Source organism: Salvelinus sp. IW2-2015, linkage group LG36, assembly GCF_002910315.2.
Source record: "Salvelinus sp. IW2-2015 linkage group LG36, ASM291031v2, whole genome shotgun sequence".
Taxonomy (NCBI): domain Eukaryota; kingdom Metazoa; phylum Chordata; class Actinopteri; order Salmoniformes; family Salmonidae; genus Salvelinus; species Salvelinus sp. IW2-2015.
Genome location: NC_036875.1, coordinates 38,887,126 through 38,905,291, shown reverse-complemented (window position 1 = coordinate 38,905,291; position 18,166 = coordinate 38,887,126). Strand labels below are relative to the sequence as shown.

The 18,166-nt window shown below is 45.7% G+C and overlaps 1 protein-coding gene across 1 annotated transcript in view; it reads right to left on the bottom strand.

The window, feature by feature from the left end:
- Positions 1-18,166, bottom strand: part of LOC111959762 (aryl hydrocarbon receptor-like) — a 65,235-nt gene that overhangs the window by 12,709 nt on the left and 34,360 nt on the right. The window contains 1 exon segment of the mRNA XM_023981558.2: positions 732-832. Within this exon segment, the coding sequence (XP_023837326.1) occupies positions 732-832 (101 nt within the window).

Here is an 18,166-nt window from a genome sequence, read left to right as displayed (position 1 = left end):
GCAACCTGTTTACTATCGGGGTATTATAATTTGGCAACCTGTTTACTACGGGGGTATTATAATCTGGCAACCTGTTAACTATGGGGGTATTATAATCTGGCAACCTGTTTACTATGGGGGTATTATAATCTGGCAACCTGTTTACTATGGGGGTATTATAATCTGGCAACCTGTTTACTGTCTATCACAGTTCCCTCTGCATTGACTGATGATCATACCAGCCTCCATCTTGAGAGAGGAATCCCAAACATGCCAGTCATTACTTGGTGTGAAAATGTACCTGACATCTGAGAATGAGAAAACAGCGTGCTAGAGCACTGGGCGAGCGTTCGCTTTGTTAAGCGTAGTAAACCGTGACCAGGCCTTGGCAGGAAGTACCAGGACAAACTATTTCACCTGCAGACAACCTATTTCACCTGTCAAAACTTCCTGCTAAATGGATGGTCCTGGATTATAACTCAATCCACCTGGATTAACAAACGCATGAACAATGTCTGGGTCTTTACCTACTCGTCTGCCAGCCAGTAGTCTCTCATGACTTTTAACATTCAAAACTGGCCAGCACCCACAGAAGATTTGGTTCTGGGTGCTGAGATGTCTGTCAGTCAATCAAGACATTTAGACACTATGGGCCATCCCAAACTGCTCTCTGTCTGTCAGTCAATCAAGACATTTAGACACTATGGCCATCCCAAACTGCTCTCCGTCTGTCTGTACTGTGCCAGTTGTACCTGGAGAAGTAGGTCCCCCTCGGAGAAGGTTGGGGCGTTCATCCCATTCATGTTCAGGCCATCCCCCCCAGGAAACAGGACACTGCTTTTCTTCATGGTTGCTGCAGACAGAGAGGGAGAACAACAAGCTCACATCAGCACGCTATCCTGAAAGCAATACACACAGGAATCTGGGGTTTCTGTGGTCTGGATATTTTGAACTTTCACCTGCCCTAAGCCAACTCTTCTGAGTTTATGTTCCCATCTCTCTCTCACCCTTTTTCACTCTGTCTGCCCCTCATTCTGTCCTCTTCCACCATTCACTCACTCACTCCCTCCCTCCCTTCCTCCCACCTGAGAAACAGGGATACCTAGTCAGTTGCACAACTGAACGCATCTTCTGCATTTAACCCAACCCCTCTGAATCAGAGAGGTGCGGGGGGCTGCCTTAATCCATGTCATCAGCGCCCGGGAGCAGTTGATGTTGGAGGTTAACTGCCTTGCTCAGGGGCAGAACGAAAAAAAAAAATCCCACTTTGCCGGCTCGGGGGTTCGAACGAACAACCTTTTGGTTACTGGCCCAACGCTCTTAACCGCTAGGCTACCTGGCTATCCTCAATTACCCTTTTCCTCTCTCTCTCTCTCTCCCTCTCCTTCCCTCCCAGTGCCTCAACTCCCTCCCTCCCTCCCTCCTCCCTCCCTCCCTCCTCCCTCTCACTGCCCCAACTCCCTCTCACTGCCCCAACTCTCTCTCTCCCTCCCTCCCACTGCCCCATCTCCCTCTCACTGCCCCAACTCTCTCTCTCCCTCCCTCCCACTGCCCCAACTCTCTGTCTCCCTCCCTCCCTCTCACTACCCCAACTCCCTCTCTCCCTCCCTCCCACTGCCCCAACTCTCTGTCTCCCTCCCTCCCTCTCACTACCCCAACTCCCTCTCTCCTCCCTCCCACTGCCCCAACTCTCTGTCTCCCTCCATCCCTCTCACTGCCCCAACTCCCTCTATCCCTCCCTCTCACTGGCCCAGCTCTTCTGTCTCCCTCCATCCCTCTCACTGCCCCAACTCCCTCCCACTGCCCCAACTCCCTCCCTCCCTCCACCCCAACTCCCTCTAACCACTCCTCCCTCTCACAATGTGCAAATGATTAAAGTACAAAAGAGAAAATAAATAAACATAAATATGGGTTGTATTTACAATGGTGTTTGTTATTCACTGGTTGCCCTTTTCTTGTGGCAACAGGTCACAAATGTTGCTGCTGTGATGGCACACTGTGGTATTTCACCCAGTAGATATGGGAGTTTATCAAAATCTGTTTGTTTTCAAATTCTTTGTGGATCTGTGTAATCTGAGGGAAATATGTGTCTCTAATATGGTCACACATTTGGCAGGAGGTTAGGAAGTGCAGCTCAGTTTCCACCTCATTGTGTGGGCAGTGTGCACATAGCCTGTCTTCTCTTGAGAGCCATGTCTGCCTATGGCAGCCTTTCTCAATAGCAAGGCTATGCTTGCTCAATAGCAAGGCTATGCTATTTCTGTAATATTTTAGTGATTCACCATAGTGAAGGTGTTTGTTTTTGGTTGGACAGGTTTCTCAATTCTTTCTTAGGTTTTTGCATTCTTCATCAAACCATTTGTCATTGTTGTTAATTTTCTTTCGGTTTTCTGTTTGATTTGATAGGGTAGCTGAGAGGTCAAATATACTGTAAGATTTTCTACTGCCAAGTTTACACCTTCACTATTACAGTGGAACATTTTGTCCAGGAAGTTGTCTAAAAGGGATTGAATTTGTTGTTGCCTAATTGTTTTTTTGGTAGGTTTCCACACTACATTCCTTCCATCTATAGCATTTCTTAATATTACTCAGTTCCTTTGGCTTTGATGCCTCATGATTGAGTTTTGCTCTGTTCAAGTAGACTGTGATTTTGCTGTGATCTGATAGGGGGCTGACTGTGAACGCTCTGAGAGACTCTGGGTTGAGGTCAGTGATAAAGTAGTCTACAGTACTACTGCCAAGAGATGAGCTATAGGTGTACCTACCATAGGAGTCCCCTCAAAGCCTACCATTGACTATGTACATACCCAGCGTGCAACAGAGCTGCAGGAGTTGTGACCTGTTTTTGTTTGTTATGTTGTCATGGTTGTGCCTAGGGTGTGGCATATGGGGGAGGGAATGCTGTCCCCCTGTGTGCTGAGGGTGTAAGGTTCTTGTCCAGTTCTGGCATTTAGGTCGCCATAGACTAGTACATGTCCCTGAGCCTGGAACTGATTGATTGCCCCCTCCAGGATGGAGAAGCTGTCTTCATTAAAGTTTGGGTATGTAGTGAGGGGATACACAGGAGGACATTTTTTCTGTTTAGATCATTTCCTCTTGAATTTCTAGCTAAATGTAAAATGTTCCTGTTTTGATTAATTTAATAGAGTGAGTTAGGTCTGCTCTATACGAAATTAGCATACCCCCTGAGTCCCTTCCTTGTTTCACACCTGGTAGTTTGGTGGATGGGACTACCAGCTCTCTGTAACCTAGAGGGCAACCAGTGGGTCTGTCTCTTCTATACCATGTTTCTTGTAAGATGACAATGTCTGTATTTCTGATTTCTTTGATGAAGTCCAGGTTCCTGCTCTTTAGGCCAAAGGCAGATGACCTCACGCTTGGGATATTCCAGGATGAAGGCTTTGTGTTCCATAAAGTGTCCAATATTGTTGGTCGGGTGGTTTGGCCTCATGCCAGTAAGTGTGAGCAGAGCCTGCTGAGCATCTGGTACATTCCATTAGCTTGGGCTAGTGTAAGAGTAGGGGTTGGGCCTGTTTGCCCGCTCACGGCCTGGGAGTATGTGTCACTTTCATGTTGAGGTCCTCTTTGCGGGAGTAGGGGACATGGGTGGGCAGGAGGGGCATAGGTCTGATCTGAGGGGGCCTAAATGGGGTGTGCGCATGGTTGACTTGGGGGGGTGTTGATTGGTTGGCGTGGGTGGGTGGACCTGGTCGTAAAGGCTGTTCAAGTCCAGGGTGGAGTGGTGGGCCAGGAAAACATTTGGTTTTGAGGCACAGTCACGGGAAATACCATACAGCGTTTACCCGCTGTATGGTAGTAGGGTGGAAGTATTTTCGTGGTAGCAGGGTGGAGATAACCACTTGTGCATTGGGGAAAGTAGAAGAAGCTTTTTCTATCTCTCCCTTTCCTGCTGTGCTCTCAGGTCGTTTGTGCCTGTGTGTATTATTATGTGGCTAGGTGAACCTAGTTGGTCCTCAGACAGAAGGTCTAGGGTGCGCTGGATGTTTGGACACTCTCTGTGTTTGGGGAAAAAGTTTTTTTTCTTGTATATATTTCCCGTTTGAGTCCATAAGGAGAACAATCTGTGGCTTGTGTATGTCCTCAGTGGGTGTGGGGTGGTTGTCAGGAGGGCTATCAGGGTGGCTGAAGGGGGGGTGTTCAGAGAGGGTGAGATCCCCTAGGCTTGGGGTTCTTCATTTGTCTGTACCAGCTGTGATTTTGAGGCTATGGTCAGGGGTGGACTGTTCTGCTGTGGTGTCGAGACTTTTGTCGGGAGCTGAGGTGGGCTGTTCTGCTAGCTTCTCTGTGGGGGTGGCCACCTCTCTAGTAGGTTGTTCTCTGTCACACGCCATCCCCCACACCCTCTCGTCCAGCAGTCTGATCCTCTCCTCTAGTGCTGTGTTCTTCTCTTGCTCCTGATCTTTCTCCTGTTTATGTTGTCTCACTACAGTCCAGCGTGCAGATGTCTCTCTCCACCTCCAGCTCTCCGGGTCTGGTTAAGGGGGTGTTGTTGTGCTGGACTGTTGTCTGGGTCTGTGCTGACTGGAGTGTAATCACCTGCTGTTCCAGCTCCACCTGTCTTACCTCCAGCTGGGTACATGTATCTTTCATTTCAATGAGAGGGTACTACTCTGTGCTGGGAGGTTGACTTTCCACTTGGGTTGCTCGTCTGTGGGGTTATATAATGAAGAAGTCTGGTCTGACCCGCTCGGGGGGGGGGGTATCTTTTTCAAGGGAGAGCTTCTCCTGCTGAGCTAATTCTTTGATTAGGTGAACGTCCAGCTGAAACTGTTTGGGGTTGCCCTGTACCATTACTGTTCCAGACTTAGCATTCAGTCCTCATTAAGTAAAATCTATCATTGTAATATATTTTTCTTCTTGGCTTTTGAATATAAAATCTAGCTTCAGACTAAACATTACTCACTCAGTTCCAGGTTGGATGGTGTTTTCAGTTTGTTTGCCAGAGCATTTGCTGTATAGCTTGGGCCTCCCAGGTAATTCAGTAATTCCGTCCAAAATCAGGTTGTAGGTTTTGAATTGTGATCTGGAGCGAAGGTTATGCTGTGGAGGGTAGAATCCTGCACATGACCCTGCCAAAAAATCCAAGTTTATCTAACTCCAAATCTATATTTTTCTAAGAACATGCTGAAAGATGCAGGAGCTCATCTGCTCATGATCTCCCTCCCTCCCTCCCTCCCTCCCTCCCTCCCTCCCTACATCTACTTTTTCTGCTCTCCTCTAAATTACAATATTGGCTGCCAGTTCGTACCAAAAACATGGGCTATTTATGTTCAGTCTTTAACTCCTTGTTAAAAATACCGTGATCTTTTGGTTGAACAAGTCAACTTGGCAGGTTTTCACTGAAAAACAGATGGACACCAGCTTTATTAAGGAGAATGTCTCTCTTTACAATATTAATTATGAATATTTTGTAACAGGCTTTATGAACCGTGTAATATTGATACAAGACAAAACAGCTCATGATTTTATTGCAGCATGCTTGTGGACATTATAGGCATAGTATCCCATTTGAAAGACAAGGCTAGACTGAAGAGTTTAATACTCCATATCAGATCAAAGCACAACTCATCACTGAAAAACTCTAGTTGATTGGAATGAATCCAATTCTATGAAAATCCTTTCCCATTATATGAATGGAACTGTGAAGCATCTCCTGTTGCTACAAAACAACTACTCATATTTCTGGGGCTTCACAGATATGTTGACTTGCTTCTGGCAAAACATGTAACCCTATACAAACAACTTTTATTCTACGCAATTACAATGAAAGAGAACATACAGTAATAAGCTGAGAGGATATTCCCAAGATCGCCAAACAGATATGGCATGTTTACATAGAGGCTAGCAGTTCTAATGATTACAGTTGTGAATACTCTCTCTGTGTGAAAGGGTTCTTCTTTAGACAACATGAAACACAACCAGTCGAACCAGGCATTCTTCTCCGAGAAGAATCGGTCACAAAAACAAAGCAGCAGATTCCCAACAGGAAAAATACTAACACATTAAGCTGTATATCCGTGTTTGCAAGGGGATAAATATGCGTAAAAAATATAGTATGTGTATTTATTTACGTGACAATGAGAATGGTATGATGTGTGTTGACTGACTGTATGTGGCAAATGGCTTTTAGGCTCTTGGATGACCATTCCCTGGCTTTACCCTACACTACCTGGGCAGACGTTCAGAAGAACGAGAACTAAACAGCCCAAATATGCCATTCGTTTGGTTAAAAAATACATTAAGGGTTTCATGACATGATCACCGGTCTGGCTGCAGTTTTACATTTAATCCTGAAAGGAAAAGCTTTCCACTGGTGTGAAATGTTGGAAGCGCTTCTAGCAATGGGAAAATCAAAAGCTATTGTACCTGTCGATATTTTGGTAGTATCGTATAATCCAAGTCAAATATTTGACAAATAAACCTTAAATGTCTTTTTTATTGTGTAGAATTAAAACTTTTACAGACAAATGTCTCAGATCGCTTTTATGAAAGCTGTCTACGACGTTCTACGCCATCTTTTTCACATAATTATTTGAGGAGTCAGACTGTAGCAGTGTTTATCTGTGGGTACACATCGACCCACATTCTAGGGGATTATTCAGACAGGATGTACCCCTCTTGAAACTGTAATCCCTCTTCATTTAAACAACCAACGAGGTTGATTGACAGGTGATGTGAAATGGGAGCGATGCCACTGGTCTGTACCTGAAACACTGTGTGACATCGCCAAAGAGCTACGAAGCCTGTTTAGACAACCACTTCCATTGAAGGGATTACAAAAGACGTTTTTTGGCACAGCCCCAGTTGTAAAAGGAAGGCTGAGATCCCACTGCTTATGTTGCTGATGGAACACACAACGCCTGGGGCGAGAGGCAGCAGGGAGTGTGTAACTATTTTATTACTGCACAGCGCCTGGCATTTATGGAGAAGAGAGAGAGAGAGAGACAGTCTGTGCCTGCCTCGTCTACTGGCATTTATGGAGAAGAGAGAGAGAGACAGTCTGTGCCTGGCTCGTCTACTGGCATTTATGGAGAAGAGAGAGAGAGACAGTCTGTGTCTGCCTCGTCTACTGGCATTTATGGAGAAGAGAGAGAGAGACAGTTCTGTGCTTGCCTCGTCTATCTGCAATTAATTGGGAGAAGATGGAGATGAGAAGAGGAGGAGACAGGTGCTGTGTGTCTGCCTCGTCTACTGGCATTTATGGAGAAGAGAGAGAGAGACAGGTCTGTGCCTGCCTCGTCTACTGGCATTTATGGAGAAGAGAGAGAGAGAGGGAACAGTCTGTGCCTGGCTCGTCTACTGGCATTAATGGAGAAGAGAGAGAGAGATACAGTCTGTGCCAGGCTCGTCTACTGGCATTAATGGAGAAGAGAGAGAGACAGTCTGTGCCTGGCTCGTCTACTGGCACTTATGGAGAAGAGAGAGAGAGACAGTCTGTGCCTGGCTCGTCTACTGGCATAATGGAGAAGAGAGAGAGAGATACAGTCTGTGCCAGGCTCGTCTACTGGCATTAATGGAGAAGAGAGAGAGACAGTCTGTGCCTGGCTCGTCTACTGGCATTTAGCTTGTCTGCTTGCTTTTGGCTGTGAGATTTAAGGAGAAGAAGAGATGCCCCCTTTGCCAATGTGAGTGAAGTGCCCCATCAGGAAGTTGAAAAGCTCTCAGCAAGATGTTAGACCACTGAAACTTGCCTCATTTTCAACCTTTGTTCTTTGGACTGTGGTATAATGCGGTGAAAGCTGTCACTCCAATCTGTCACTTCATGTTATTGTTTCAAAGAAAATGAGAGAGACTCACTTTGTCTGTGGTTCCAACTTGTAATATTTTTCTAGTCACATGTCCCCGTCTGCAAAGGGCATCGTCTGCAAAATAGAGCCAATCTATTTCCGTCTTTCCCCTAAAAACATGCCCAATCCTAGTGACAACACACACACACACACACACACACACACACACACCACACACACACACACACACACACACACACACACACACACACACACACACACACACACACACACACACACACACACACACACACACACACACACACACACACAACACACACACACACACTCAGCCCTCCTGAGCCCACCCAATCTGGTGTGAGTTCAAAGCCAGTAAATCCCCACAGTTGAATGGAGTTTTTGGTTTCTCCCCTGGTGTCTGAGTGGCGTGTGCAATTCAGCGGATAAGCAGGTTCTGACCTGCAGAACAGCTTTAGAGAGAGAGAGAGAAAAGGGGGAGTGTGAGAGAAAGAGAGAGAGAAGGGGGGGGGGGGGGAGGGGGAGGGAGAGAGAGCGAGAGTTCTAGCATTACTATGTGTGATATGAGTTGTAGTATGTACTGTGTATTCATGTGCGGCACAGTAGTTTTCGGAGTGAATCCGCGTAGGAGTTAGAATGGACAAGATCACTGTTTACTACAATGACTGTTTTCCTTTCAGGGGAAGCATATTAAACCTTGTTTGTTTTTCTTTGAGGTGGTTTTCCAGCATTAGGGCCTGCAGCGTTCTTGTGTAATCTAATCTACTTGTAGATTACTTGATGTCCTGAAACATATTGGGCCTTTGGACTCATACAGTATAATATTATCCAGCCTGGCCTATTGGGCTACTGGGGGCTAAACCTGGTCTATTGGGTTCACTGGGGCTAGCCTGTCTATTGGGTTCACTGGGGGACTAGGCCTGGTCCTATTGGGTTCACTGGGGGCTAACCTGGTCCTAGTGCGTTCACTGGAGACTAGCCTGGTCCTATTGGGTTCACTGGGGGATATGCCGGGTCCTATCTGGTGTTCACTGGGGACATGCCTGGTTCTATCTGGGGGGACTGCCTGGTTCTACTGGGTTCACTGGGGGACTAGCCTGGTCCGTAGCTGGGTTCACTGCGGGAGACTAGCCTGGCTCTATTGGGTCACGTGGGGACTAGCCTAGTCCTATTGGGTTCACTGCGGGAATGGCCTAGTCCCATGTGTGTTCACTGCGGGATCTAAGCCTAGTCCATTGGGTTCACTGCGGGACTAGCCTAGTCGCCTATTGGGTTCACTGGGGGACTAGCGCCTGGCTCTATTGGGTTCACTGGGGGACGTAGCCTGGTTTACTGCGGGACTAGCCTGGTCCTATTGGGTTCACAGGGGGGACTAGCCTAGTCCTATGGTTTCACTGCGGGACTAGCCTAGTCCCATTGGGTTCTACTGCGGACTAGCCTGGCTCTATTGGGTTCACTGCGGGACTAGCCTGGCTCTATTGGTTTCACTGCGGGACTAGCCTAGTCCCATTGGGTTCACTGCGGGACTAGCCTGGCTTCTATTGGGTTCACTGCGGACTAGCCTGGCTCTATTGGTTTCACTGCGGGACTAGCCTAGTCCCATTGGGTTCACTGCGGGACTAGCCTGGCTCTATTGGGTCTGCTGGTAAGTGGGATCCTTCAGGCCTCCCTCCTCAGCGCAGGAACCCACTCACCTCCCCAGTCTGGGGCAGCCAAGTGACAACCCAGGAGCAGTAACCATACAGCACTACATGGTGACAACCCAGGAGAGCAGTAACCATACAGCACTACATGGTGACAACCCAGGAGAGCAGTAACCCATACAGTACTACATGGTGACAACCCAGGAGAGCAGTAACCATACAGTACTACATGGTGACAACCCAGGAGAGCAGTAACCATACAGCACTACAGTGGTGAAACCCAGGAGAGCAAGTAACCATAACAGCATCTACATGTGAACCCAGGAGAGTAGTAACATACAGACTACAGGTGAGCAACGCAGAGAGTAGTAACCATACAGTACTACATGGTGACAACCCGGAGAGAGTAACATAGCAGTAACTACAGTGGTGCAACCACAAACACAAGTAGTGCAATAAACGTTAGCAGTATAACAACAGAAACAAAAGAAGAGGCACGACCTAGAACACAGAACACAGAACCTAGAACAGCAGAAGCTAGAACACAGAACACCAGTTGGAAAGAAACTAGAGTAAAAATAAACAGGGTGCTGCTAAGGCGCCCACTTACTATCACCAAATCATGGGTGGAGGCTCCAGATTTGGACTGGATTGGCCTGTCTTGCAGTGTGTGTTTGGATGCTCCAGATTTTGGTCTTGGATTGGCCTGTCTTGCAGTGTGTGTTTTGGATGCTCCAGATTTTGGTCTTGGATTGGCCTGTCTTGCAGTGTGTGTTTTGGAAGCTCCAGATTTTGTCTGGAATTGGCCTGTCTTGCAGTGTGTGTTTTGGATGCTCCAGATTTTGGTCTTGGTAGTTGGCTGTCTTGCGTGTGTGTTTTGGATGCTCCAGATTTTGGTCTTGGATTGGCCTGTCTTGCAGTGTGTGTTTTGGAGAGTGTGCCTGTCAGAGAGAGGCGGGTAGGGCTACACAGTAGGTAGAGTGGAGTGTTTGTCATGTGGTCTGAGTGTTTGTCGTTTGACACACTGCTTTTTTTGCCTGGGAGTTTGTTCAGAGACTTGAGCCTGAGCAGCGTTCAGTATGTGTGTGTGCTTGTTAATGTCTGTTTCTAGATGTGCATGACTTTGTGTGAGCGTGTTTACATTCACCTATGTGTGGTGTGTGTGTGTACTGTGTAGGCGCTTGCCAAGAGGAGTCAGGCAGGGGGGTGTGGGTTCCCCCTAAAAGCATTGCGTGACTAGAGTGGATGGACGGCCTGGGGAGAGGCCACATCCTGGGATTTTCCTGCAGCGGCTGCTCAGATAAGGGGATCGTTCTTGTCGGTATGGCTTACAAAAGCCCTAGAGGCCCATGCGTGAGGAGGGTGTGTGTGTGTGTTGTGTGTGTGTTGTGTGTGTGTGTGTGTGTGTGTGTGTGTGTGTGTGTTGTGTGTGTGTGTGTGTGTGTGTGTGTGTGTATTGTGTGTGTGTGTGTGTAATAGTCTGCCTTATATGCTTGTGATATGAGGAAAGATTCCTGTCTTGGTGGAACAGACTCAAGGTTTAACACAATCAACACCCGACACTGCCAGACCGGCTGGACTGTTTTTGCAAGCATCATTTTGTGTGGTCTCACATGAACACTGCAAAGAAGTCTAGTGGTTATGCAGATAGTTCCAGAACCTCACAACTCCTACAATGTTCTCTCTGTATTTGTTCTTTCTCAGTTCAGCAGTCATTACAAAACTATGTACGACAAATACATGTAGGAATGCAGGACATTTAAAACTTGTAGTGTATTTTGAGGTTTCTGAAATTTCCACTTCCACATTTCTCTTATGAAAAATGTATCAACTCCTACAAAAAATGTCCATGAGTTATAATCCACATAATAATTCACATTTTCTGTTGCTGTAGGATTATTTTCCTGCTGTAGCAAACTGGCTCAAATTAAGATCCTACATCTGTAAAAGACATGCATTTTCATGATGTAAAAGAACTGCATTGATTACTGATAGGACTCTTATCCTTCACACAGTCAGCTGCTTATGCAACCCCTTCCCATAATGCCAGCAGTCTCTTTTACGATCACAGATGAGCCATGAAACAAAGACAAGCTCGCATCAATTTTCTCATGAAAGCTTTGAACGAAAGCCACAGCTGATTTGAAGACAGAGGCTTTACAAAGAGCCTGAATGGGCCTACATAAGGCCTCTATTATCTACTAGGAAAACCAAAAGACGTCTGTTCACAGTCCATTATATGTTTACTCAGCATACACCTCAATTCACAGCCCCTGGTTCATTCCTGTCAGCATACATTCATGCGTACAACCAGGTGATTAAGTTTAAATAACAGTAAGCAAATACATGATTAAGTTAAAGGTTTGGCAGCAGCTAGACACGACCGTACCATAGAATAGCTAACAAATCAATCTCCCTTTCCGCCCTCCAAGCGTTACTAAAACAAGCAGCAGAAGTGTCTGATTTTAATCCAATTGTTTTATGAGTATATCTGATATCATCAACCACCCAATGACATTTGACTAGAGAGAATAGGATGTTTTGACCCTATTCTACCATGGCTGATTGTGCATGTCAGTGTTTTTCAGTAAGCCTGGCTATGAAACCCGACTCCGCTCTGAGAGAGCCTTTAACTAGCAGCCCACGGTGGCCTCCTCTGTCTGTCACAAACACCATTAGAGGATTCTAGAACTGTAGAACAAGCGTTTTGATGTTTGATGTTTCCTCGATGTGATTCCCTCCAGGCAAGAGGAGTGACTTTCTTTCATTCAGAGTAGGATGAACTGGCATAGCCCTTAAAGAAGTTGACATCTTTTCAACAGTATTTAATTAACTGAAAGAGGGGGAGGTAATACAGCTGGGTTGGCTATTTAGGAGATCTTTGTCTACAGTATATTATGTACATGAAAGACATGACTTAATAACCCATCAAGGTAGTGCATTGTGTTGCCTGAATACACTGGATTCATACTTAAATCTGGACCTCCAAGATAAGAGAGTAGATTTATGTAAGAGACGGTGCTAGCCAGAAAGAGAGACCGCGCTAGCCAGAAAGAGAGACGGCGCTAGCCAGAAAGAGAGACCGCGCTAGCCAGAAAGAGAGACCTGCCGCTACCAAAAAGAAGAGGGAACAACCGCGTAGCAGAAAGAGAGACCGCGCTAGCCAGAAAGAGAGAGGGTGCTAGCCAGAAAGAGAGACTGCGCTAGCCAGAAAGAGAGACTGCGCTATCCAGAAAGAGAGACGGCGCTAGCCAGAAAGAGAGACCGCGCTAGCCAGAAAGAGAGACCGCGCTAGCCAGAAAGAGAGACTGCGCTAGCCAGAAAGAGAGACTGCGCTAGCCAGAAAGAAAGAGGGTGCTAGCCAGAAAGAAAGAGGGTGCTAGCCAGAAAGAGAGATTGTGCTAGCCATAAAGAGAGACGGTGCTAGCCAGAAAGAGAGACCGTGCTAGCCAGAAAGAGAGACCACGCTAGCCAGAGAGACCGCGGTAGCCAGAGAGACCGCACTAGCCAGAGAGACCGCACTAGCCAGAAAGAGAGACAGCGGTAGCCAGAGAGACCGCGCTAGCCAGAAAGAGAGACGGCGGTAGCCAGAGAGACCGTGCTAGCCAGAAAGAGAGACTGAGTACCAGCTCTTAAAAGACTGAAAGGAGCTCTAAAATAGAGAATAATAGAGAAAATGTTTAATGCAGTTGACGGTCAGATGAAATTCAGATTGTGCAAGAAAGTGAGTTAATGAGTATAAAGGAAAGTGCAAGATGTTGTCATAGAGAGAGAAAGGGGCTGGGAGGGTAGTGGGGGGAGGAGGGTGGTGGCACAGCGTCAGAAAGAGGGAGAGAAATTAAACCATGGCAGCTATGCATACGGGAATATTATCTTGATTTGAAAACATTTAGTTCTAGCAGATCTAGAACACAGATCTCTATTCTCACGCAGGTGTGCAGGAAGGGGTGGGTATAACGACACAGAGAGAGCCAATGGTGTGAGTCAGCTTCCCTATAAGGCCATCCCTCAGTCATTCACTTGATTAATGTTCCTGTTACTTCCTGTTATGACTGGAGGGAAAGAAAACATATTCTGTTACTTCCTGTTATGACCGGAGTGGAGGAAACATGTTCTGTTACTTCCTGTTATGACCGGAGGGAAAGGAAACATCTTCTATTACTTCCTGTTATGACAGGAGGGTAGGAAACATCTTATGTTACTTCCTATTATGACAGCAGGGAAAGGAAACATCTGTTACTTCCTGTTATGACCAGAGGAACAGGAATCATATTTTGTTATTTCCTGTTATGACTGTAAGGAAAGGAAACATATTCTGCCTTTTATCACAGTGCAGTATAGTCCAGGTATTTTGGAGATTGGGAAATTGCTTTTCTTATAAGGCAAAAGTTTAATTGTTTGTCAGGATAAATTTGGCTGTTGCCTGAAGAAATGTTGTCAATTCGTTTTCATAACTTGTTAGAAGCACTGCATTATGGAGAATTGCACATGAAAGTCAACTAAGCCAACCAGGATGAGGGGTTCATCAAGGTAAATAAGCAGTGTTTAGGCACGATTCATAACTAAATGTGAGAGATGCATTGAACAATTTGAGATATTCTCTATGTCTGTTCACAGATATTGTGGGATGGGGGCACAACAACGGATATGAATCTTCCTCCTTGGCAAAAGTGTTTACCATCTGGCAACCCAAACTAAGTAGCAGTTTCCCTGCCTCACGTGTGCATGTAGTCTGTGCTTGGTGTCCTCTACATATCATACTACCACTCTGATCAATATCGCCTTCCAGGCAGTTCAAAGCTGGGAGAAGGATGGAGGGGAATAGCTTGCAGACAAAAAACCACGCTGAAATTGGCCCACAGTGCCTTCGGAAAAGACTCCTTTACTTTTCCCACATTTTGTTATGTTACAGTCTTATTCTAAAATGGATTTGAAAAAAATCCTCAGCAATCTACACACAATACCCCATGACACAGCAAAAACAGTTTTTTTTTTTTTTTTGCAAATGTATTAAAAATAAAAACAGAAATACCAGAAGTATTCAGACCGTTTGATATGAGACTCGAAATTGAGCTCAGGTGCATCCTGTTTCCATTGACCATCCTTGAGATGTTTCTACAACTTGATTGGAGTCCACCTGTGGTAAATTCAAATGATTGGACATGATTTGGAAAGGCACACACCTGTCTATATAAGGTCCCACAGTTGACAGTGCATGTCAGAGCAAAAACCAAGCCATGAGGTCTAAGGAATTATCTGTAGAACTCCGAGACAGGATTGTGTCGAGGAACAGATCTGGGGAAGGGTACCAAAACATTTCTGCAGCATTGAAGGTCCCCAAGAACACAGCGGCCTCCATCATTCTTAAATGGAAGAAGTTTGAAACTCCCAAGATTCTTCCTAGAGCTGGCCGCCCGGCCAAACTGAGCAATCGGGGGAGAAGGGCCTTGGTCAGGGAGGTGACCAAGAACCCGATGGTCATTCTGACAGAGCTCCAGAGTTCCTCTGTGGAGATGGGGGAACCTTCCAGAAGGACAACCATCTCTGCAGCACTCCACCAATCAGGCCTTTATGTTAGAGTGACCAGACGGAAGCCACTCTTCCGTAAAAGGCAGGAGTTTTCCAAAAGACATCGAAAGACTCTCAGACTATGAGAAACAAGATTGTCTGGTCTGATGAAACCTAGATTTAACTTTTTGGACCGGAATGCCAAGTGTCACGTCTGGAGGAATCCTGGCACCATCCCTACGATGAAGCATGGTGGTGGCAGCACAATGCTGTGGGGATGTTTTTCAGTGACAGAGAGACTAGTCAGGATCGAGGGAAGGATGAACGGAGCAAAGTACAGAGAGATCCTAGGGGGCGGCAGGTAGCTTAGTGGTTATAGTATTTGGCCAGTAACTGAAAGGTTGCTAGGTCGAATCCCCGAGCTGACAAGGTAAAAATCTGTCGTTCTGCCCCTGAGCAAGGCAGTTAACCCACTGTTCCCCGGTAGACCGTCATTGTAAATAAGAATTTGTTCTTAACTGACTTGCCTAGTTAAATTGAAAAAAATCATCCTTGATGAAAACCTTCTCCAAAGCGCTCAGGACCTCAGACTGGGGCGAAGGTCCGGGACAAGTCTCTGAATGTCCTTGGGTGGCCCAACCAGAGCCCGGACTTGAACCCGATCGAACATCTTTGGAGAGACCTGAAAATAGCTGTGCACAACACTCCCTATCCAACCTGACAGAGCTTTGGAGGATCTGCAGAGAAGAACGGGATAAACTCTACAAATACAGGTGTGCCAAGCTTGTAGCGTCATACCCAAGAAGACTCGATGCTGTAATCACTGCCAAAGGTTCTTCAACAAAGTACTGAGTAAAGGATGTGATATTACATTTTTTAATTTTTAATCGATTAGCAAAAATGTCTAAAAACCTGATTTTGCTTTGTCATTATGGGGTATTGTGTGTAGATTGATGAGGGATAAAAGCAATGTAATACATTTTAGAATAAGGCTGTAACGTAACAAAATGTGGAAAAAGTCAACGGGCCTGAATACTTTCCGAAAGCACTGCATATGTCCTGTCTACATTTAGTCCCTCTGATCAGATAGTGATGGTGGTGAGTAACAGTGGAGGGTATTATGCTTGATAGGGTGTGAGTGGTAATGGTGGCTTATATTCCTTATGTGACCTTCCCTTTCAGAGAAGAGAATGTGGTCAATGTGAGCCATGTTAGATTGTTACATTTACATTTGAGTCATTTAGCAGATGCTCGTATCCAGAGCAACTTACAGGAGCAATTAGAGTTAGGTGCCTTGCTCAAGGGCACAGACAGATTTTTCACCTAGTCGGCTTGGGGATTCAAACCAGCGACCTTTCGGTTACTGGCCCAATAACCTTACATAGCAGGCATAAATGCCTGAAACTAGATGCCCTACATACTGGTCTTGACCAGAAGAAGAAAAAAAACTGTCGGGGGAGGTTCTCTTCAGCACTGTTCAACCAATCCAGTAAATGTGGAGGAGGAGCTAAGATGGGAGTGTCACCTTGTTTAATGTCCATAAGCGGAAGTCACGTCACAGGCCTGTTTTCCATTTTCCATGAAAACCGAAACATCGGGTTGTTGGGGACTCGGCAGAGTCTACTGGCCCAACACTCTTAACTGCTACGCTAACCCCGCGACCTCCACAGCCACATCAGACAAAATATAACCGTTCTCCCAAAACAGGCTCTCCTTGTTGTTATGTCATGCTTGTTAGCATCACAAAATGTTGTTTGTTTTCTTCTGAATTCTTTGCTGTTCTAAAGGAGGGGGAATTGGTGTCATCTTTCCTAGCTTGTATTTTGTTGTTGATATTTCACAATTCTTCAATGCCCTGAGAGATATGACTCACAGAAAGACTAATGCATCCTCCATGTTTCTCATTGCCTGACAATTCTCTATAAAGCTCTGAATTGGGTCATAGTCTGTTGATTATAGCTTTTTTTTTTTAAACAGTGATCATCGGTGGAATTTGTTAAATGTCAGAGTATAAACCATGGTAGCAGGCCAGCCTGGAAAGAGAAAAAAACAACACACAGGCAGACAATGAGGGAGTAGGAGGACAACGGCAGTGAGAGGGTGAAGGAGGACAACGGCAGTGAGAGGGTGAAGGAGGACAACGACAGTGAGAGGGTGAAGGAGGACAACAGCAGTGGATCTACTGAAGGTTTGACCACCACCTGCCTCCCTCAGGTCAACCTTCCAACAAAAGATGACTAATCATAAACTATGCCCTTTCTTACTGTATGTTAGTTACCCAGGTTATACTTCAATCAAACTGGATTGTTTTTGGGGACCAATCTTAATGCCTGTGGCCTGGGCAGAATGGTGTGCATGTTCCAACGTCTAACGTTCTTCGGATAAAAAAAAAAGGCAGTAAAGGGGGGTATGGTGTCAGCAGTGGGATCAGAACACCAAATTCGGTTTGTAGAAATGAAAACATAATTAAAACGATGGATTCTCACGCTATACTGAAAGGCAAACCACTGAGTGAGAGCCAACAGGCAATAAAAATAAAACCTGTCACTTCAATAAAATGGCTTCTCTCGGATATGTTGATATTGGGTTGACAGGTGAATTACAACTGGAGTTTAAAGAGTTTTACACAAATCAGCTTGGACTGATGATCAGTTAATCATGATTCAATAACAAACGACAAGACCTCTCCAAAACAAAGGCTCTTGCCTCGCCCAAGTAGCAGGCCTTTAGAGGTCACAGGATCTTGCCTCGCCCAAGTAGAACATTTTGTTACGTTACAGCCTTATTTTGAAATGGATGAAATAATTTCCCCCCCTCATCAATCTAGACACAATACTCCATAACGACTAAGCAAAAACAAGGTTTTTCAAATTTTAGTGCAAATTTTTTGCAATTTTTTTCTCGGGTACATCCTGTTTCCAGTGATTATCCTAGAGATGTTTCTACAACTTGGGAGTCCACCTGTGGTAAATTCAATTGATTGGACATGACTTAGAAGAAAGGCACACACCTGTCTATATAAGGTCCCACAGTTGACAGTGCATGTCAGAGCAAAAACCAAGCCATGAGGTCGAAGGAATTGTCCATAGAGCTCCAAGACAGGATTGTGTAGAGGCACAAAACTGAGGAATGGTATCAAAAAAATTCTGCTGCATTGAAGGTCCCCAAAAACACAGTGGCCTCCATTATTCTTAAATGGAATAAGTTTGGAACTACCAAGACTTTACCTAGCGCTGTCCGCCCGGCCAA